General features: G+C 39.2%; 1 protein-coding gene across 9 annotated transcripts in view; it reads right to left on the bottom strand.

Moving 5' to 3' along the window:
* The window catches only part of LOC142491099 (uncharacterized), a 140,834-nt gene that overhangs the window by 76,342 nt on the left and 40,107 nt on the right, over positions 1-24,385 (bottom strand). For all 9 annotated transcript variants that reach the window (XM_075593428.1, XM_075593411.1, XM_075593435.1 and 6 more), the window contains one exon: positions 5,359-5,481. In XM_075593428.1, coding sequence (XP_075449543.1) covers positions 5,359-5,481 — 123 coding nt within the window. The remainder of the gene's footprint in view (positions 1-5,358; positions 5,482-24,385) is intronic.

The following is a 24,385-nucleotide window of genomic DNA, read 5'->3' as shown; positions in this document are numbered from 1 at the left end:
TAGTTGTGATAACATGTTCCAGGAGAATACTCTGTCGGAGGTCTCCGTTCCAGATGTGGAGCTCAAGTCTACTTTCTCTAGATGCCAAAAAATGCTCAGAACCAAGTTTCTAAGACAACCACGAACATTACAATAATGTGCAAATGGACATTTACTGTATCTTTGTCTAAGTGCATTTGCAATTCTTTAAACTTGCGGCCCAATTATGACCCAGATAAATAGAGATCAGTTATTGACTTAATGAGGCATTAATGTATGCCTTATTGCGTGCTAACAGGAACCTTCAAAGCTCACTAACACAGCGTTGAGTACTGTTTTAGGCCAGAAACACAATTTAACGAGACGCTAGTAAAGTCATACCTAAGGGTGGCGGTACTCCCATTCAGACACTGATATATGTATTTTTAGAGAGAGTACAGTTTGTACACACAGGGTAACCGGGCGCTCTCTATATAATAAACTAATCACTTTTAGAAATGCAAATGGAAAATGATATTACCAGTTAAGGGAACCCCTGTGTCTCCTTCTTGGAAATACAAACCCGGGGATCCCCCGTCTGCTGCTCAAACCCTTCCTGGGAGATATCCTTTTCTCCCACAATAGGAAACAAAAATAGAAAAACAAGAGGAGCGCAGATCAACAGTAGAACAACAACAATATACAGGTAAGTGAGAAGCACTATACTAGTGGCTGTGAGTCAGAGATGATAGAATAAGGTAAGTGTATTACTACGAATACTCACACGGGCCTGTGTGAGCAAAAGCCTCTCGGGGCTTAACTCTGTAGAAGGTCTTTTCCTGGAGTCACACACTTTCCTCTTGGTTGCTGGTAGGCACACGAATCCTCAGGATGTTCAGTTGCCCCCGGAGTGAAAGAAAGGAACTAAAGGTGGGTGGCAATATATACACAGATGTAAACTCATTGGGGGATAATAAATAATCTCCGAGGAGACAATCGAAAAAAAATATATGAACAAATACTCACACGGGCCAGTGTGAGTTAAAACCCAGAGGGGTTTAACTTTGAGGAGAATTAATCTGCTCTTCGTTTTTTCCAACAGCAAATGCTGTATACAGGTCCTCAATATCTCCAAGGATCCCCCCGGAATAGATGGTGAGTCCAAAGAAGGTGAATGGTAGATTAATAATAGTAAAAAAACTTTAAAACACATACAGTGAATCGGTGGGTGTAGACAGTCTGTGAAGGTGCTCTCCTTGCTCCTTCTCTCCGGTATCTGCAGCACGCGGAGCGCTGAAACGCACGATGGTGTCTGGAACGCACCCCTCACTTCCTGACTAAGGAAGCCTCCGATGGACGAAAAACATCAGCAGCTACAGGATCGAGCAACGCTTTTCGCTTGCGTCATCAAGCTTCCTCAGGCTCCTGAGCCGGTTGATGTTTTTTGTCAATCGGAGGCTTCCGTAGTCAGGAAGTGAGGGGTGCGTTCCAGACACCATCGTGCGTTCCAGCGCTCTGGCGTGCTGCAGATGCCGGAGAGAAGGAGCTGCCAGCAAGGAGGGCACCTTCACAGACTGTCTACACCCACCGATTCACTGTATGTGATTTAAAGTCTTTATTACTATTATTAAACTACCATTCACCTTATTTGGACTCACCATCTATTCCGGGGGGATCCTTGGAGATATTGAGGACCTGTATACAGCATTTGCTGTTGGAACAACGAAGAGCGGATTAATTCTCCTCAAAGTTAAACTCCTATGGGTTGTAACTCACACTGGCCCGTTTTTTTCGATTGTCTCCTCTGAGATTATCTATCATCCCCCTATTAGTTTATATTAGTGTATATATTGACACCTACCTTTGGTTCCTTTCTTTCATACCGGGGGCAACTGAACATCCTGAGGATTCGTGTGCCCACAAGCAACCAAGAGGAAAGTGTGTGACTCCAGGAAAAGACCTTCTACAGAGTTAAGCCCCAAGAGGCATTTGCTCACACAGGCCCGTGTGAGTATTTGTAGTAATACACTTACCTTATTCTATCATCTCTGACTCACAGCCACTAGTATAGTGCTTCTCACTTACCTGTATATTGTTGTTGTTCTACTGTTGATCTGCGCTCCCTTTGTTTTTCTATTTTTGAGAGAGAGTACAGGCACCATATCAATTTAGCACTGCCGTGCGTTAGCTCCACATACCAGGAGAGAAACCTGTGTACAAAAAGGAGCACACCTGAGAAACCTGTATTTGCATGCAAGCAATGATTTTGCCGTACGACTAGAAAAGTTACACAACTCTAAAATTGGCTCCCGGTCCTTGAGGAAAGGTTTAAGAACCACTGTTTAAGAAGCAGTGTCCTCTTCTCTCTGTTGCATAGCTCAGATCTAGACTGCAGAGAAAGGGATGGCCATGTGTCCAACTGACTGGCCCTTATAAATTGACAGTATGTGGGCAATTGGTGTAGTAGTGATGTTGTAGGACACGTGCAAACCCTTTTATACATGTATTTATTAATTAGTTTGTATAACACATTTGTGCAATATTATTACAGAAACATAATTTTTATATTGCATGTACTTAGTCTTTTGTATATCTGAACTATACACACAAAAAACATTAAGGGCATACTGATATAAATATACTACAGTATATTCTTGTTCACTATGAGAAGGAAACATTTATATGTTTCTTGCTTGTGGATAGTGCCGGCTATTATCCTTTGCATCATAGAAATTACATTTCTAGATTATCTATTGCAAGCAAAAATACAAAAAGGAAACTTTAATTTTATTTTGCCATTTAGGATTCAATTATTGCAAGTACCTTTTGCGCTCATAATTACATTTGAAAATATATTGTTGAGATGCAAATACAGTACATGTTCTTGTTGCCCCTAATGTAATGCACTATAAAACCTTATCTAAGCAAAATGATTGTGGATCTTGAAGAAGATTTAATTGTAAGGCTTGCTGCATATACTTTAATAAGCAATGCAAAATCCTGTCAGCAGGTGCACTACATGAAGAAGTGATGGTCGTGAATTATTCAGCAAGGAAAGCACTTCTGCTGAGAGGGAATTTGCAATAATGTTTTTCAAGTGAGATCAGTGGATATCACGGGCTGTCAATGCCAATTTGCTTCAGTTCAAACAGAAAAGGTCACACCCATACAACAAACAATAGAATGAAAAAAAAATATTTTCTTCCTTTCCCTGTACATTTCAAGCTCATCACTAGCGTTTCCTATAGAACCCGCAGATACTGAGGAAATCATGGAATAGATGGGAATTGTGAAATGACCACTGCATTCCGAATCGTATCATCAAAAAGCCTGTGACAATCCAATAGATATATAAACAATGGAACCGTACCTAATCACATTCCAGAATAAAGTGTATGCAAAAATGAGGCCCTGGGCTCCATATTCATTGGCAAAAGCCAATCATTACGGGCAGTTGTCTTATGCTGCAGCACGTAAAACTTATTAGCAGCGGACTATCATTTTTGGAAACATTATCTGCTGAAATCTAATTCAATCCTTATCTTCACTTTACATTGTAATATTGGTTCTCATTTTCTCCACCCCCCCGCCTCTTTTGGCATCTGTGACAAGATAATAATGAAGATATCTATATAATTCATTATACCTTTGTCTGATTGTCTTATTCCCCTTAAATCATGCACCCAGTTGTCTCTGGCATTTCCCAATTGCTTAGTTCAGCTCAGCAATGTCTTTCGGGTAATTTACTACATCATTTTTGGCTGCAAAATGTTGGTGCACAAACAGCAGCAGATTCTTTCAATTTAAACCCCCAATGGCTTCCATGAGATTGTTTCTTATATACCTGGCTCCCCCCCTTTGCACCCCCCCCCCAGTTTTGCAGCTGACAAATTGACATTCAAATTCAGATGTGGCATGCCTATTACACACATTAGCATGTTAGGAGCCTATCTGGCATGCCTCTAACATCCAACATTGTCTCTCATTCCCATTAGTTTTTGTAAGCTCTCACGAGCAGTGACCTCATTACGTCAGTGTGCTTCTTTGTCCTTATTTGGTATGTAGAGGTTTATGTAATTTACATCTCTGTACCCCATTTCTACCACGCTGTGGAATATGTTGGTGCTTTACAAATAAACAACAATAATAATAACAGGAGCTCACAAATAACACCCAAAAAATTGCATGCGTTACCATTTGTTTCAATGGGGCTGCATTGAATCTCGCATTAACGGATGTAAGAATGCCTGTTAGCGCTGTATTTTTCTCAACACCAACTGGAACATTGGTTCAATTTTAACTCTTGGGAGTGTTTATAGTGAATTCTTTCTACTACAAATTCATGTACTTTTTTTTATTAAACACACGGATTTTTCACGAAAATATGACGTCAATCACAGTTTACTGTATAACCTCACATGTACTGAAGATAAAAATCTTGATTTGTATCCTTAAGAGAGATAATGTCTTCCCCTTCTCATCACTAGATATAACCCGACCTCCCCCAAGCAAAGTAATGTCTCCTGTTGCATTTTCGTTCACAATAAAGAATCCAATAAAGTCCTTCTTTAATTCCTCCTCGGTGCAGCAAAGATGCATCTCATTTATTCTCATCCGAAACATATTGTGCTAAGCTGAGGATTTCCTGTCTTCACCATTATTTCTACTAACTGACATATTTTTCACACTACCTTATTGAATATATCTAAGTCTCAATAATAGATTCATAATAGTGTTCTCATAAAGTTTGTATGATAAAATGTTTAAACTATAGGAATAACTATAGCATAACTTTGAGTGACCAGTAGCCTCCTGAATAACTTAAATATACTAGCCTAAAGATCATCTAAACTGATGTGCTGAAAAACTTGAAACCTCAATAATTACAGAATAAATATATCAAGGAAGTAAGCTACCTATCAATTTGTTTCTGCCAGCTTTCACTTTAGAGCTGGAACGAGTATTTTCCATATGAGAAAAAGTGGTCTAAGGGTTTTATTCTATAAGCTCCAAAGCTGGCAATCGCACCAAAATTATCTGAAAACTCCCATAAGCCTTGGAGCTTATAGAATAAGCCCTTAAGACCTCGAGATCTGCTCCAAGAATAAATAGTTATAATACTGAAAATGTATGTTAAAACGACCTATTCCTCTAGCATGGCACAGCAACGTATTCATGAAATTACTTTGGACTTTACACAAACATTGAAAAAGCAAGGAACTGAAGCCAAGAATAAAGTAATGAGATGATTTGGGGGTATGATAATGCTTGTGACATTATCATTTCAAGGAATTGACATAACGATTTTAAAACCCAATATGCTGAATTCTAAATGTTACAGTTCTTTAACATAATAAGTATTCATAAAACTATATAAAATATATGATACGAAGCAGTTACCACATATTGCAGATTAAGGTTCTCCATCTTTCCAAAGCAAAGGTCTACAAGAGTCACTGGCTTCTTTGTTGCTTGTCTTCCAGACAATAGCCATGGTAATGCAAGATTCTCTACACTTGTTTCCTAGCAGGAAGACAAAGAGACAAAAGACTGTAATGAGCATTTCAAATACACGTAAAACAAAAGTCTTCATGATCCATAAATCAACTTCATTTGGAACTTCCAATACCATAGATAAACTGAAAAAACATAAAGTTATGTTAGTTCAATAAGTTAATATCTGTACTTAAATAGCCGAATACTTTTTAGATTCATACACAAACCTGTGTGCCAGAATATGCATGATAAGCTCCCTTCACTCAGAATCACCCACCCATGATAAACTAGATTTAAAAAAATAATAATAGTAAAATCTAACATAACACTGTTAAGGTTGGACATTATTACATCTGTGTAACAGGGGAGTTATCCCTGTTCAGGTAACGTGCCTCTAAACCAGCAGTGTGGTGGTTAACTGCTGGTAGTCAAATAACAAACACCACCTGCCTGATTAGATTGCTTAGAAAAGCCTGTCTTTTGAGACAGGAAGAGAGATTGTGCCTGAAGTCTCACAACTTGTGAGACAGAACATGGGGACATTTGTCTTGAGCCTGCAAGAAGAAACAGCAGTGCTGCTTTCAAGACACAGGGGAAACTTCTAAACCTGAATGCTGACAAACCCTGAGGAAAAGGGAGCAACCAGGGACAGAGAAGATTTCCCCTCCAAACCACTACAAACAGATAAGACTTTCATTTATAAGACTTTTTATATCTGCTCATTTCATGATATATGTTTGAGGCTGGGAGACATGCTTATCTAAAGGGAGTTGTGGACTACATAGTATTTCACTAGAAACACTCCCAAGTGAATAGAAGCTTTGTTTACCCCTTGTTTGGATGGTTTCCTGATGTTAAGGAAACAGGCGCAATAAAAGCCTTATTTAATTTCACCATAACCAGTCTCCCTTGCATACCTCTGTGAGCGTCCGCCTACAATCGGTATAAAGGATATTGATATAGCTAACGTAATTGCTCAATTAATTCACGAATTTAATTTAATTTACCGGCAGTTCCATTTGTAATCATAGAGCTGTGATAAGCATAGCAGGCCGCGGAAACTCGTTATCGTGTGATATTGTTGCAATAATGTCTGTTACATCTGTATAATAGAGGCCTTGTTCATGTTTTCGCAGAGCCTACTTGCAAAAATGGGACATCCCCATTATTCCAATCAAACAGTTTACAGAAATAAGCAAGTAAAAGTTCACGCAAAACCAATCTGAAGGCCTGGGAAAAGAGGATTTCAAGAAATGGACACTGGTGACAAGGAGCTTGTACAAAAGGTTGACATTCAAAAGTGCTATGTACATTTGCATGTTGCAATCATTCTCATTCCAGTCAAATTAAAGGTATTACATTATTGTTGAGGTCCAAATCAAGCTTGCATAAGACTATGGAGGTGGGTGGATCGAGCATTAACTATTGCAAACTGGAGCATTGCTCCATAAATAGCATCCTTTTGTCGAGGAGCCACTTTGCATCAATGTATCAGGGTACTCAGCTCCAAGTTGGCTACAGTTGTGCCAGTAAGCAATTTGGGGAGTAGTTACTGGAAGAGTTAGGGGAGGAAAAAGTCAGCACAATATACTAAACATGATCAAATTGAGTCAAATAACTCTGCCAGGTTTAGATAGTGTTAACCTCTGCTCCTAAAAGACCTGTGCCAAATGTAAGAAACAAGATGAATAAACTTCATAAATATGAAACCGACGCAAACTAACAAAAATGAAGAATTTTGCTCCATGGTTTGGTACATGTTTCATAGAACTCCTTTGTATTTTATAAACAATGTACCATTGTAATTAGCTTCCCTAAATAATATGAATAATCCTAAATAGGAATAATGTAAAGTAAAAATAAAAATATTTTCGGTCTTTAAAAAAAAAATTGGTTTTCCGTGGGGACCGGACATTGTTTTCGGAACTATTGAGCTATTTGGCTCCCCCCTCACGATGATATCAAGATTTAAGCAAGACACCAAATGATTTTCACAGAATCAACAATGGGCTGGCTCAATACAACTAATTTAACGTTATTTCAACACACTTGTTTACACAGGATTCTAAAATGTTGTGCATGTGATATCCCTGACTCCCATGACCATGAATATAAGTACACGTATTAACTATTATAACTACATAAATGATTAGAAATAGAAAATGTTACCACAATATGTTTGCCGTAGGCTGCGTTTATAGTGCACGCAACGGAGAGCAAGGCAAGGAGCTGAAGGCGTCGCCCGCGATGGTGCGCAAGGTGTGGCACACGCCTTTCTGAGCATTCCGTGCACTCTGATGGGGAGGCGTGGCCGTGACGTCCCCAGGCTGGTTCACCCTTGAAGGAAAACCATTTTGTATTGGCTGAACTGCTCACGTGACGCGGCCGTCTCACGGAAAAACGAAAATTATTTGTCTGCTCAAAATTCTGCTGCACAGTCGCTCTTCCTCGCGCGCACTATGGCCGGCCCGATAGAGCTACTGTATTTTGTCCGCGTTGCTCGCACACTATAATCGCGGCCTTATACATCTACTGGTCATTCACGTAGGCTTCCACTTATGGCCCATATCCCATATCTCAGTTCCCTTTTGTAGAAAAGCAGAAAATAGAAATACAATATTCGGCATCATTTATTGATTTTCATCTGCAAGTTTAAAAATAAACTCATGAAAACATCTTTTCAACATTGATTTTTAAATATATCCTTAAAGATTACAATAATGCCTAGCTTCTGGTAACCTTTATACAGTACTGTCCTCCCAGAAACGTAATATTTCAAAACACATATCTCCTGAACGAAGCAAAAATAAGAATAGTGCAAGAAGAAAGAGGAGGAGAAAGGAGGAGAGAGAAGAAAGAGAACGATTTAGGTCCATCACCCGTTGTTTTTTTTTACTTTTATCTGTTACAGATGGAATAAATGTTCTACTTTTTTTATTGAAGACTTGTGTGTGCTGTGGATCTTTTCTACTTCATCTATCATTCTGGGCTGGAGAGGTGATCCAGGCTCCTCTGCGTACACAACTACAAGCTAAGTAAACACCACTGATTGAATGCTAATTTGTTTGTTTTTCTATCTTTTTCATGTATAGTATATATACCCTTGGGTTTTAATGATGTGGTTGATACACATACATTATACATATTTTTATATATGTTTTTTTTATCATAAATATGTTTTGGTATTTGTTTTAGATATATTTTTTTTTTCATGTGTTGTGTGTTATGTATTTCATTTAGGAAAACCACATTTCTCTTTCTCTTGAACACTAATCATTTAGTTTTAGTGTCATTATGTATTAACATATATACATTAATATTTAGTCACAATTATGTTAGGTTTGCCACATTCTTTTTCTTTGGAGAATAAATGGCATAGTTATCTTTACTATATAGATTGATATACACATATATTTAATCAATTGTCACTAATTTAGTATCAATCACACATGAATTTCTGAACCTTTATCAGATAATACTCATTTGCACTTATTCATCTGATGAGAAACATGCTCTGTTGATGAATTTATATGAATGTTGATGATTTTTATTATGATCATGTGTACTAGATGATGTTACAGTATCTTGGGCTCTGATTTATTAATTAAATGAGAACCATTTGTGGGTATAAATTAGAGAGCCCACCTGTGTGACACCAACCCCTGATGAAGCACATTGTACGTGCGAAATGCATTGAGGTATTGTTATCACGCCATAGCGTATCTCACATCTTACGTCATCTTGTCACTTGCTTGACGCGTACATGCTCCTGGCTCTCCTGAAGTTGCGATCCGGGGACCCGGCGCACCAGGTCCTTGCCGGTTTCCATCAACGGACCCACCCCATTTGGAACGCAGTGTGGAGTACATTTTTGGAGCACATTTTAATAATGTAAAATTATTACGTTTTTTTGATGCTCGTTGTGTTTTAATACATAATTTTGATACTCACCTCTGGTGCACTGTGTGTGTGTGCATGTGTATATATACAGAGCTCGACAAATACACTCGCTCGGGTGAGTGCATTTTACCCGCTGTCGAGTCTTACTGGAGGCAGGGTGCAGCATCTCCCGGCATTCTTCTGCGTCTCTCCCTCAAACTACTGTGTCTCCCCCTGCAACTCGTGTGAACATGGCATCAAATGACGCCGCGTTGCCATGACAATGGGACACTATGCGAGTTGCAGGCGAAACATGGTAGTTTGAAGTGGGGGACACAGGAGAATGCCGGGAGATGTCGCTCTCTCCGCCGCCGGTAAGACTCACCAGCGGGTAAAGTGAGGGGGTGAGATAGAGAGGGGGTTATGTATGATTTTAAAAAAATTGTGGGCGGCAAGTGCCTTTTTTTCGGGCGAGTGTTTTTTTTTAATATAATTTGTTGAGATATATATATCTATTAGTCCCTGGGCTTGACAATGCTCAGGAAGGAGGCATGAAGACAGAGGGTGTTTCTCCTTCTCTGCAATGAAGACAGAGGGTGTTAAGAATCCCCGGAGGTTATACAAAAGCTGTAATTCAAACCTAAATCTGGCTACCTACAACTGCTGGACTCACTCCAGTGAAGCAGCATTGCAAGAACTGGAAGACGAACTTGAGAATATTAAATGTATGTCTTTAATGATATAGCACCATCTATGTACATAGCGCTTCATAGCAGTAATACTTGTGACATAATAATGGTACAGAAAATGGAAGAATCAGTGGAGTAGGCTTCATTGTTAACAAGAGATGGAGAAACAACATAGTGGAGTATAAAAGCTCATTGGAAAGAGCAGCCAGAATTGTCATTCGGTTGATAAAGAGATACCGGCTTCAAATAATCCAAGTGTATACCCCAACATCAAGTCACAGGGCCAATGAAGTGGAAGACTTCTACCATGAAATCAATGAACGTAATAATAAAGGAAATTGTCACCTCAAGATCATAATGAGAGATTTTAATGTAAAGCTTGGTGTTCAGCAGAAAAACAAAGTATCAGTTGGTAAGTATGGTTCCAGTAATAGGAATGAACGAGGAGACAGATTGGTAGAATTGGCAGAATGTGAAAACTTCTACATCGTGAATTCATTCTTCAAGAAGAATCCAAATAGAAAATGGACATGAAATAGACCCAATATAATCAAGAATGAAAAGGACTATATCCTACAGTAGCTAACAAGAAACACGATTGAAGACTGCACAGTTCTTAACAAGTTTGACACAAAGAGTGATCAACGATTGGTTCACTGCTAATTACATCTGAATGCAAAGAAAACTAATTAAAAAGAAGACAAGAACAATTAACATCAAAAACCTCAAGAGTAAAAGCAGAGAATTTCAACTAGAACTGAAAAATTGCTTAAGCTTGCTTGAAATGCATGGGGACACTTAAACAAACAATGATGAAGATTTTATGAAGAATGTAGTTGAAAGCACAGAAAGAAACTGGAGGAATCGCTAACAATAAACAGAATAATAATATATCTAATGAGACAAAGTAATTACTGAGGAGACAACAAGAAGTGAAGCAATCCCAAGACGCAAGATCAAGAATTGAATATGCAGAGCTGTACAAGATTGTCTGCAACAGTATAAATGAAGGTGTTAAGAAAATTATTATTATTATTATTATTATTAATGTAACTGTGATATGGTGAAGAAAACTATAGAAAATAACAAAAGCTTAAAGAAGACGAAGCAGCGACTCATGATCGGGAAACAAATCATTGCACTCAAACAAGACAGATACTAGACAGGTGCCCCCGCTACAGCTTGTATATTATGGCAGCGAGGTACTTAATAGATAGTAGTAGTTCCCGAGTATCTATTCGGGGACACATGTGGACGACAGCGGACCGCTGCGGTTAGTCCAATTAGCTGCATTCTATACGTAACACCAGTGGTATGAGGATGTGGCATAGGCACTGATATGTACGGACGATCAGTGTTACTGCAGCCCTTCATTTCATAATTGTCCAATTTTTGGGGGGTTATATGATACACTGAATATGTGTGACATATATAGACTGCTCACTGAACAGTGATCCGCATAAACCAAAGCCATACCTATTTGTGATCCAGTACAGTTTATTACATTAATCATAACAGGGTAAGGGGCTATATTACCCCGCCTCTAACCCTACAAGGTCCTCTCCAACGATCATTGGAATTTAAGTGATGATGGATATTTAGCTCATCACATTATCTTTGTTTGATTGTGAGCACTTATACAGCGCTCATCCTACGATCATCAGTCACACAACTATTGTTGTCTTTTTAACACCCTATGTTTTACATTCATTGGTTTGACATTAAAGAATGTTTAATTACTTCACAATCCACCAGCCAGGGATAGAGTGCAATCTAAGTAGGTTTCCTTTTCTCATGTTTTATTACACTCAAACAAGACAAAAGATCAACAATATAAAAAAGACTGTGCACTTATCAAAGAGAGCTGAGGACTTTTACATGAAAAATAAACAAAAAGATGACACAGAGCATAATCCAGAAGAGGAAGACTGAGAAGAAACCACCAATGATGAAGAAGAAGAAGTGGCAAAAGCAATAAAATACATGTAGAATTGGAAGGATCCAAAGGAAAATGGAATTACAACTAAAATCTTGAAAGAAGCTGAGAAATAAGTAAAGAAAATCCATGCAAAACGCTTTACATGCTGCTTGAAGAACAGGAAAATTGCAGAACAATGGAGCAATACCATAGTTATCCTCATCCACAAGTAAGGAAACAAAGAATAACATCAAGAACTACAGACCAAGTCTACTTCCAATCACTCCCAAATTATTTACAAAGAAAGTCCCTAATTGGCTGCAACAGACACTGAACTTCGCCCAGCCTAGACAACCAGCGGGATTTACAGTAGCACTGGATAAAACACAATGGACAACATCCAAGTCATACGGTATAAGAAGTGATTTCCCGAAGTAATAAATACAATCTACCAGTCAGCGCAAGATTCGTAGATTACGAATAAGCTAGTGATTCTGTCTACACCCCAGCAGTTCTAAATGCATTAAACATACAAAGTTTTAAAGAAGTGTATATTGATATTATAAAGAACATTTACGAGAACACAACATCAACCATTAGATTACAGGAAAATACAAGCAAGATAAGGATCTGCAAGGGAGTGTCACAGGGAGACCCCATGTCACCAAAGCTTTTCATTACATCACTTGAAGAACTGTTCAATATATTGCATTGGGAAGAAAAAGGAATCAAAATCAACAGTGAATACATGAGTCACCTACAGTTTGCAGATGACATTATTATTTTTGCAACAAGTCCAAAAATCCTCTAGAAACAAATCTAAGAACCCACTGAAGCAAGTAAGAAAATGGGCCTCCATGTGAATTTCAGCAAGACCAAAATTATGCTAAACAAAGGGGTCAACTCTGTAAAGATCAAATAAATGGAACACGAAAAAGTCAAAAGCTACAGTATGTCTACCTTGGGCAGGAAGTAACAATGAATGAATAAAAATCAGTATGAAGAGGGGATGGACAACATTTAAATTAAACAAGACAATCTTTTAAGGGAACCTTCCACTGAGCCTCTAGAGGAAAGTTTTCAACCAGTCTATTCTGCCTGTGCTCACGTATGAATGTGAAACTTGGACCTTAAATGTAAAGATAATTCATTGGTTAGAGAGCAAACAAAAAAGGTCTGTGACATCATCACAAGGGTAAAGAAATAAAAATGGCAGTGGGCCAGACATATCGCAAGAAGAAATGACCATTATTGGACAAAGTCAGTGCGTTACTGAATTTCAAGGGAATTTAAAATACTAAACACGACCAAAAGTAAGATGGGAGGATGAAATCAGTGAATTTGTTTGGAGCAACATGAAGAAGAGGCTTGTAACCGTAGTACCTGGAAAATGATTGAGAAGGCCTTCATATAGCAGTGGATCAACCAGGACTGAAAACGATGATATATTTATTTTTTCATTGAACATGTTGAAAACTGCACGTAATCCACACATTTTTATTGTTGCACTTTATTTAAAATGCAATATCCCATAGTAATTCTTTGTTCATATTTTTAATACATAAATACATATATTTGTATTACGATATTTAGCATATTAAAAATTAGGTTACCCATGCCCAAGTAGAAGCATCGTCATTACAACCCTAGAAATTAGTCGGACATCCCTTTTTCTTTCTCCTTTAATTATTGAAGTAATAATTCGAGACAGCCATTAGTGCCTCAGGTGTAGTTGTTAAAGACCCGGGGCAATAATGGCAATTTACTCCCTGTCCTGATGGGATTACCATTACAGGATACATTTTATTATTGGGAAAAAGTGAAAGTAAGGTAGGCGCTCAATATACTAAATTGAGAATACAATGAGTGGGTCAGAAATAGGGTAGGTATATAAACATATAAGTAATAAGAAAATAGATATGTAAAATGTAATAAAGTGTAAATGCGTTTGTAGGCAATGCAAGATACCAAAAATGATAAAATACCTTAAAATAAAAAAATTTTATGTCCTGAAAGAAAGGATATCTATAATAAAAGGATAGGCTGGAAAGAAGGCACAATTTAGTGCAAATAATCCTTTGATACTGACAGGGACAAAAAAAGACAAATGTAGCCCACATTCTAAAGTCCTAAAGGTGATAGGAAGTAGGGAGTTCCACAATTCCACAGAATAATAGAATATAAATCAATCAATCAGTGGTAGTGTGTTACCATGACTTGAATGTAAACAGATAAATACATAATATAGTAAGATTTTAACAAATGAACATCCTCCAAGCGAGAGTAAGGGGTAGATGGAGTATTCTACTGCCTCTGAGCTCGTTACCGGGAACCTGCATGCTCTTGATAAACATTCCCTGTATTTCTCTTTGTAATGTAGAAGTAGAAACTGCCGGCCAAATACAAGCAAGATGTAATGATTTACTAATGCTTTGTCCAAAGACACAGATACATAAACCTCTACAGAAACTTGTTATTTCTCACATTGTTAAACATGATATGTTATGTATTAACATGCCCTTGGTTTTCTGTATAAATGTCGGGGCACAACTGAATAAAACTTTGAAGTGTGGAAGCAGCAGCCCTGTTGTCTGACTCCTATCTTCCGAGCTCGTATTGGTCTGTGTTTCGGAGACTGCTAAACCAGTACTGTCCAAATCACTAGGTTGAGTGAAGCGATTCCTACCAAAGTAAAAAAAAGTAACGCTTTCAAAGATAATCATTGTCCCTTAAACAGTTCCTGTGTCTATGTTGGAACTGTCCATATGGTATGTTTTTTTCCCAATTAGGGTTATGGTATCTTTGAGCATTGAGGTTGCCATTGCATTCCACAGTTTTTCTGTATGTTTTGAAATGTATTCTCTCCTCAGTAAAGAGTGCTAAATCTAAAAATTCAATCTCATTCCAACTCCCTTCAATGTAAAATTAAGGCCCATGTCATTATTATAAAGGTATTCTAAAAAGCTTTCCAGCATGGGGACATCACCTTTCCAGTTGAAGATTGTATTGTCTATATATCTCTTCCATATTGATATGTATGGGAGAAAGGATGTCCCATCCTCCTATAGACCCATGAATAAATTTGCGTAACTAGGTGCAAATTTGGTTTCCATTCATGCTCTGCATGGTTGGAAGTAAAAGAAAACCTCAAATGTAAAAAAAAAAAAAATGATGTACAAGAATGAACTGTATGCTATTAGTGATAACATCTGTCTGCTCTGGGGCCATGTGAGCCTGAGTGTTCAAAAGATATCTGATAGCCTTAACACCCAAGTCATATGATATACAGGTGTAAAGAGCCTGAACATGTAACCCATATATACTAATGGAAGCATTGTCTACTAAGTTTTTGAGGGGATGTTTTTTCAGCCTGATTATGATTTGACCAAAGTTTACATTTTTTATCACAGATGGATTCAAGCCCCTGAGCAACTGAAAGCGCAAACATATCTACAGTATATGGTTGCCCTAGATTGTCCTGGGTAGAAGGTGGATTTGGTCTTATAGATCATTTTGGGTTCTTGACTATCTACTTGAGACTCTACCTGTCGGTACTGTATCGATAGAATATGAGAGTGTAGATGCTGATTATGCTAAGTCCACTAGATCTTGTATATTTTACATATCTATAGCAACTAATGTTGTTCGTGAACTTAGCGTATAGGATCTCTGAGTCAGCGGTTGGTCACCTATTAGTTTATGAAAGTTACGGATGCACTCCCTCTTCCAAAGGCCTCCATAACTGAATTTGAAAATATACCTCATTAAGAACCCTATTCTAAAGGCTTAAAAAGAGAAACAGAATGTTAGTAGGATAATCCCCATGTTTATGTGATTGTCTCGTTTTCAAAAAAAATCACACTATTATTTTTATTTCTCTCTTCCCTTTTTCTCCATCTCTTGCCTCATTTCCCTTTTCTACCTGGACACATGCGCTAAAAAGATGACTTTTTCCGATACATACAACAGAAATTACTTGAAAACTTGTCTGCAGATTAAGGATTTTAACCTGAGACACGACTGAACGCAATTGCTTATTAACCATACCACTAATTGATGTCACATATATAGAGGAAACACCTTTTAGGTTGTTTTTACCTTTGATTTGCACAATTAAGAGCTTACAGTATATAGAATTGTTAGCGTTGTTCACTTTTTTCCTATCCTATTGATATAAAGTTATTTTCTTTAAATAGCTTCCGCTTTAAATACTTTTGTTGTTTTGTTTTAATCGACCTACATTCGTTTAAAGGCACAGATGAATATATAATTACAATGTAATTTATACAATTCCGGGCATTCCTGGGTAATTGATGACCAGAATTTTAACTAGAGAGCAGGATTAATTTTTTGCTTTTCAGCCTACTGTATAATCATTAGTAATATTATACTGAAATACAAATCTAAAATGCATTTATTTCTTTGCAATTTTGCTTAGAATCTTCCCTTTCACTCAATGAATAAGCATAAATACACACTCTAAGGCTGCGTCCATAGTTTGGCAGACCGCGCGGATGCGTCTGCACACTGAGTGAACAGACTGCCTTAAGGCATTGAAAGATATGTTGTATGGTGCTCAATAGAAAACAGCAAAAAACGTGATAAAATCTTGAAAAAATGGAATTAACCCAATAAATGAAGGTAACCAGTGATTCCAAGGATGTAAACTGGTAAACTATGATCCCTCAAAGCACTGTAGTAAGGATTAAATAATAGTTAACACCTGCCGGTGACCAGTGTAATAAACATCTGTTTGAACGGAATAAACTTAATGAACAAAGTCCAATAACATAGTGGATAAACTGGAATAGACTCACATAGGGATGATGATCCACGATTGACAGCAAGTCCTAGTGTAGCCAGTAGTCCACGGGTTAATTGTGCCTCCGTCTGTAGGTAGATGCAATGAACAAAGGGAGAAAGAAAAACGGAGCACTATATCCAAAACTGGCTGAGCCAGGATAAAAAACAAGGATGCGTTCCCATGATAAAAATGAAAGCTTATTTTAATGGCTGAAGAACGAAAAAACAACCACACCAACGCGTTTCGGACTAACAAAAGTCCTTTCTCAAGGTGAAAAGGACCTTTTCACCTTGAGAAAGGACTTTTGTTAGTCCGAAACGCGTTGGTGTGGTTGTTTTTTCGTTCTTCATCCATTAAAATAAGCTTTCATTTTTATCATGGGAACGCATCCTTGTTTTTTATCCTGGCTCAGCCAGTTTTGGATATAGTGCTCCGTTTTTCTTTCTCCCTTTGTTCATTGCCTTAAGGCATTGTTCGCTCCTATGCAGCGTGCGGGCACATGCGCGCGCAAGTGGGAGGGGGCGCGCGCTGCGCAAGATATCAGTTGAAACTGATTTCTTGGCGCGACAGGCCGGTCACGTGAGCGGTTCGGCCAATGAGGACGACCCAGCTCCGTGACGTCACTGGCACGCCCCTAGACGGCACGCGTACCATGGCCAGGGAAAGCACCCACTTTCCCTCAGACTCCACACGGCTGAAATTACCATAGACGCAGCCTTAATCTCTCCTGCCTGGACTACTATAATACCCTTCAAACTGGCCTCCCTCTCTCTCAACTTTCCCATAGGCAATCTATTTGACACACTGCTGAAATGTTGGTCTCTGCTTCCCTCTTGAGAAAGGTCCAAATGTAGTGCAGAAACATTGATCTGACTAAATCCATATTTTGGCTATCGATTGAAAAGTAAATGAGAGTGTCGCTTAATTCTACAAGATGCAATACACGCTGAGCACCCCAAGTATCAGGACTGTTTGCAGCTACTGCAGTGCCCTATTTTTCACTGACTTGTTTCCACAAAGGTCCAAATGCCACAAAATTCTACCGCTCTCATTCAAAGCTCTATACTTTAGTAAGTATTCAGTAGCATCTACTAAAATTCAAGATACTATCAAGAAAAATTGGCATTCTTTATTCAAAAGAAACTAAAATGTGTGATCTTACTAAAAATCCTCCTAGCATGGTATACACCAAGGCTAGGACCATGGCAATTCCTAACTAGTAGAACTAGTTCCCAGACCCACAACTTGTCTCCCACATAAACCTGTTGCAGATTTTAAATGTGGACACTATTTTCCATGTTTTAATATCTACAGTATAATACATCTACTTTAGCTGACCCATAAATTGTCAAGAGAATTTGAATACAAAGTTGTATTGATTGATCCGTAGTAGAAGTAGTTTACCTTGTGTGTGCCGCTGTTCATGCTTTTATGTAGGTTGCACTATCAGAGTACTTAGAGATAAGAGTATCTCAACATAAATCTAATACACATTCAAAAGACTGGCAATCCTATGGCCATGCATTTTTATTATCAGGACATCCAGGTCAATTGAAATTCATTGGTATTTAGAATGTATTGAAACGTAACTATGGAGGGAATTTCTAACGACGGGAATGTTTTTGGATCCAAGATTTGGGTGGTTTAAAAATAAAAGAACAATATGGCCTGAATGATAACTGTAATTGGTCTGTATTTCTATAATTGTGCTGTTGTGAAAACCTTACAGTAATGTATATTTGTCTTAAGCTTTGAAAATGTATACTTTAACATGTGATGCATTACCCAGATATTCAATCCAGATGAAGCATGCACATCGAAACCAGCCAGCTATAAGATATGTCCTGATCTGTGCTTTTAAAGTTGGACAAATAAAGTTTGCTTTGTTTTCGACCATGGACACTGGGGGGGTTGTATATGCAGCATTGCTATATAAAGTCTCTTCAACAATTTTTGATGCATTCTCCAGAAAAGATATGATTCTGTGTCGAAAAGTTCAGAGTACTGCTACAGTGTATGAACCAACAGTTTGGTCAGTATTGGTAAATATTGTATTTCTATTATATTCTTATAGTACTCACAATTGGGGAAAAAAATCTTTATTTTTAAGGTTGCAACAGTTCATTACTACAATTATATCCAAAGATCTTTTCTTCTGTTGTAGCCCCTGCTGGCTAACGCGTCACAGTACGCAGTGAGCGAGGAAGCAATGGGGACAGCCACTAAGAAGGTAAGGGGCTGGTGGGAGGTGCGCACACGGCCGCGCATGCCGCTGGCTGCAGTGGGGACATAGTCTTAGACAGGGGAACTGCAACCATTTGAAGCCTATGTAATGCCACCATCCCATCATTAAGTAAAGAACACATTAAGAACAGGAAATAAGACAAGTATTATTTATAGTAATTGACTACCCATATCTAATTTCACCCATTTTCATTTATCTTAGCATCTGTTCTTGAAACCATACAATACACCTTCAAACCTACTAGTATTGATTACAACAATAGACACAATATTTCAAATACAGATTCTTACCAAAACTTATGAGAAAAAAATAGAATATCTAACAAGGCCATAGCAGACATGCTGTTAGAAGTACAGCTCAACCCCGTTATAACACGGTCCTCGGGGCCACCCGATCCGACCGCGCTATAACCGGGGTCGCGCTAATTTTTTTTTAAATGGCCGCCGCACGCACGATTGGGAAGAGGGGGGAGGAGGTGGAGTGAGGCGCCGGCAGCCCTACACGATCCCCCAGCCACCGTACTTCCCCCAGCAGCCCCAGCGATCCCCCAGCAGCCACCGCACTTCCCCCAGCATTCCCCGCACTTCCCCCAGCAGTCCCCGCACTTCCCCCAGCAGTCCCCACACTCAGCCCGCACTTTCCCCAGCAGTCCCCGCACTCACCCCAGCAGCAGCACACAATCCCCCCAGCAGCAGCAACTACCAGAGGTAGGGGGGAAGGGGGGTGCTTTGTGCCTGCCTGTATCTGTGTGCCTACCTGTGTCTGTGTGCCTGCCTGTGTGCCTGCCTGTGTATGTGTGCCTGCCAGTGTCTGTGTGCCTGCCAGTGTCTGTGTGCCTGCCAGTGTCTGTGTGCCTGCCAGTGTCTGTGTTTGTGCCTGCCAGTGTCTGTGTGCCTGCCAGTGTCTGTGTTTGTGCCTGCCAGTGTCTGTGTGCCTGCCAGTGTGCAGTGTACTGTAAAAAAAAATAATAATAATAATTTCGGGGTCCACGCTCAAACCACGTTATAGCAGATCGCGCTATTGTATTGTATTGTATGTCTTTATTTATATAGCGCCATTAATGTACATAGCGCTTCACAGTAGTAATACATGTGGTAATCAAATAAATAACAGATAATATAAATAACAGATCATGGGAATAAGTGCTTTAGACATAAAAGTAACATTAAGGAAGAGGAGTCCCTGCCCCGAGGAGCTTGGAGTCTAATTGGTAGGTAGGGAGAACGTACAGAGACAGTAGGAGGGAGTTCTGGTAAGTGCGTCTGCAGGGGGCCAAGCTTTATGTATCATGTGTTCAGAATATTCACAGTGCTATTCATATGCTTCTTTAAGCAAGTGTTTCTTAAGGTGGGTCTTAAAGGTGGATAGAGAGGGTGCTAGTCGGGTACTGAGGGGAAGGGCATTCCAGAGGTGTGGGGCAGTCAGTGAAAAAGGTTTAAGGCGGGAGAGGTTTAACGGGGTTGAGCTGTATAGAAGGCAAAGAAAAAAGGTTAGAAAGGGAAATGCATATTTGTTTTAACAAAAAGTTACTTCAGTTTAAGTAAATTAATAATAATATGGGATTAGCAAAAGACTGACTGCAGTCGGAAAGAATTAAGTTGACTCGCCTCAAATGTGATTCCTCCAGCTGATAGGATACAGAGCTCAGATGGTCTTCTAATGAGAATGGAACTGTTCTATCCGAAAAGAGCTTAAATTGCTTTTTTTCGGCCAAGTTTACATTATTACTTGCAAATAACTTTTATGTCATCTTTTTTCTATCATCTACTTTAGTACAGAATTCATGTCTTACATACAGTAATTAACTATTTGTCTAAATGGGTCTTGTATGCAACTGTTAAGCTGGTGAAAATGAAGGTGTACAAAAAGCGCTCATGCAAACACTAATATACAAAAAACCTGTGATATAAAGTTCGAAGGTAGTCCTGGAGCTGCCCAAAGAAGTGAATCTGGAATCTCCTTCCCAGATGTGGTAATTGTGGGGGACAGTCACCTCCTGTGGCGCTGAGGAATGGTTTGGATGTAGTTGTAGACAAAAGTTCATTCTGGACGGATTCCCTCAGAAAAAAGAGAAAAAACAAGCATACACACTACAATAGTGCATTACCCAGGGACAACTAGGATATATAAGGAAGCAAAATTTAATACATGTAAAAATACAATAAAATGCAATGAATACACTAAAAATGCAATGAATTACACTAAAAAAGTACTATCTGTGCTTAGAACCAGATGACTTGAGTTTTGCTCCTCTTTGGTGTAAAATTGGAAACCTACTCACCAAAAGCGACTAGGACATAAGCGTTATTGTAATGGTTTTGTCCACAGGTAAACCGCAAGCTGTAGGTGAAGATACGTCAGTAAACGGAAGAGGATCCCCTTCTTTGTTCAGGAGTCTGCTAGCTGCTGCCTGCTTGCTGCTTTCTTCCCGAATTCGGCCGATCCGCTCCTCCTGTGACGTCACACTGATGTATCTTCACCTACAGCTTGCGGTTTACCTGTGGACAAGACCATTACAATAACGCTTATGTCCTAGTCACTTTTGGTGAGTAGGTTTTCAATTTTACACCAAAGAGGAGCAAAACTCAAGTCATCTGGTTCTAAGCACAGATAGTACTTTTTAGTGTAATTCATTGCATTTTTAGTGTATTCATTGCATTTTATTGTATTTTTACATGTATTAAATTTTGCTTCCTTATATATCCTAGTTGTCCCTGGGTAATGCACTATTGTAGTGTGTATGCTTGTTTTTTTTCTCTTTTTTCTGAGGGAATCCGTCCAGAAAGGAACTTTTGTCTACAACTACATCCAAACCATTCCTCAGCGCCACAGGAGGTGACTTTCCCCCCCACGCAACTGTTAAGCCATTAACTTTCAAAAATTCTATTTATAGTATGAGAAGGGAACCCTCAAACAAAATATTTCCTGTTCTTCTGAGTTACTCTGCCCAGTCTTATTTCATGATTTATTTTTTTTTAAAGAAATTAAACATAGCAAACGTAAGTAAAAAGCATGTACTAGCAAGTTGTGACTACGCAAGATTGACATGGAAAATCTTCACAGAGTGAATCAAAAAACATATACCAGAAGGGATTTTTTTTAGCGTAGGGGCTGCAGCCAATGAAGCCTCTGGAAGGAAGAGACTCCAAAGCAGGAACGGCCACCGGAACAGTGAAGCTGTAGCGCAGGAGATCCAGCGCAGGCGCTTCAGCATAGAGCAGATGGTCGAGGTCACCGACTGGGGACGATACCAGGGAAGGCTTTAGTGACTGGAAGCTTCAGCACAGGAACGGCCTTTGGAAGGAGGGGGCTTCATGAAACAGGAAGATTTAGCACAGGGGCTTCAGCACAGGAATGGCCCCTGGAAGGAGGGCAGGTACTGGAAGCAATGAAGGCCTCTGGAAGCAGGGTATACTACAGACAGGCCACAGAAACAGTGAATCTATAGTGAAGGGGATCCAGCGCAGGCACTTCAGCACAGGAAGGCCTAAGTCAGGCCAAGCAGAGGTGCTTGTGACAAGCTCAGGTTAAAAAAAGTAAGTCTTAAAGAACTTTCAAGAATTATGCTTAGCCCCTTCCTGGTGAAAGGGCTGACCCTAAATAGCACGGACAGCCAATAGGGGCAGTTCTGCAGAGAAGGCAGCAACAAGGCAACTGGAGTGTGAGTTCAGAAACAGCTGATCCCAATTGCTCAGTTCAGGGAGAGATTTGCCTGGAACCTCTATAGCCATGCCAAACCCAGGACCGGAACCCTTACACATCCCCCTACTGTCTACAAACATGCAGACCATATATTTCTGAATAACATACTAAAGTATAAACACATTTAATAAATACATATGTACTGTAAATGTGCCAATATATCAAACTAGATCTTCAGAGCTGGCACACACGGTATGTAACTTTTTGGACAGTTACCATGTTCTTGCATATATCAACGGAACATACTGTACTCCACATGGTTCGGATAACTGCATAAAAGTTGGTGTTCTTCTTCATAATGCACCAACCAATTTGTCCCTAAGAATTTTAGATCTATTGTACACTATTAATAGTCTTTTCAATAGCAAAACCTGGAAAGATACCCAAGAAAGAACTACACTAAGCTGAATATTCAATAATTATTCAATGTTGGCACATGTGAAGCACTATTAAGGAGATTGTGCATATTGATATTAGCGTACATTTCTATTAATTATTCTATAGAAAAGTTGAAGTCAAGTTTTATTTCCACTTACAGGGGAAGTAAAACATTGAATTTCACCAAGCGACATTCGTTACAGTGCTCTTATACAAACTGTGTACTTCAACATGAATCTGCATTGCCATACATCGCTATTCTAGCTGTATGACCGTGGTGTAATTGATTCATTATCATATAATTTATACACCAGTAAATTATCACAGTTCTAAAGGGGATAACAAAGACCAATTAGTCCAATATTAACCAATATTAGACTAAACATTGTATTTATTATGCGAGCTAACAGGTTTTTTTTTTAGCTTGCATGAGTTAATTCTTATAATGTAGCTATGGTTCTACCACGTTAATAGAACATGTAGACATGGTCACGATGGACGCATTTATTAACACATTTATATTTTGTGGATCCCAATTGAGCAGAACAAGTTGAGCAAAATAAACTGAGATTTATTCCCTTGATAGGCAAACATACGACAACTGCAGAATACACTTAATAATTACACTTACTGGTATAGGAATAGGGGATAATGTCCAGAAAGGTGCAAAGCACCAGAAGATTGTCTTTTAAAATGTAGTCCTTTGGCTAGGGCATAAATTGCCAGCCCAATCCTTCTGTAAATGTGCAAAGTCTTTTCTGGTCCGTTGGGGTTAATCAGATAACCCCCAGCAATCACAGTGTCCTAACGCAGAGTTTTGTCCTTGGTTCCGATGTAATAAGACTCTTTGCGTTCCAGGAATGTGCTGCTGCTCTTCTCCGCTATGAGAAGCGTGTTGGAACTCCGCTCACATGGTAGAATGAAAAACGAAAGGCAATGGGAATAGCCTCTGTGGGATGTATATAGGATTTGGAAGCCTATCGCCAACATACCCACCCAATCCCCCTCGTGGGAAAGTAATCATTCCCCAATCACCTACTTGCCCACAGTTTGGAGAGTGGGCACTAGGGATTTCCTGTTCACACAGAGCATGTGCGACAATGCCACCGTGGCTACTTAGCATAGGTGCACTCCCCTCTTTACCTGGCCCCTCTCAGGCTGGAAGGGGAAAACTCAGGGCGTGAGCTAGCACAAATGGTCACCAGGATTTCCTATTTAGCAGCCATCTGGCCAATTCACACCCCCCTTACTCTGGGTCTTTTGATATGCGACTTCCAGAGAGACTTACAGGCGTGGGCCCAGCAGGCTCGCTTTGA

The sequence above is a fragment of the Ascaphus truei genome, chromosome 1 (genome assembly GCF_040206685.1).
Source record: "Ascaphus truei isolate aAscTru1 chromosome 1, aAscTru1.hap1, whole genome shotgun sequence".
NCBI lineage: Eukaryota > Metazoa > Chordata > Amphibia > Anura > Ascaphidae > Ascaphus > Ascaphus truei.
The sequence above is the reverse complement of the archived record's forward strand: the minus strand, read 5'-3'. Positions and strand labels throughout refer to the sequence as shown.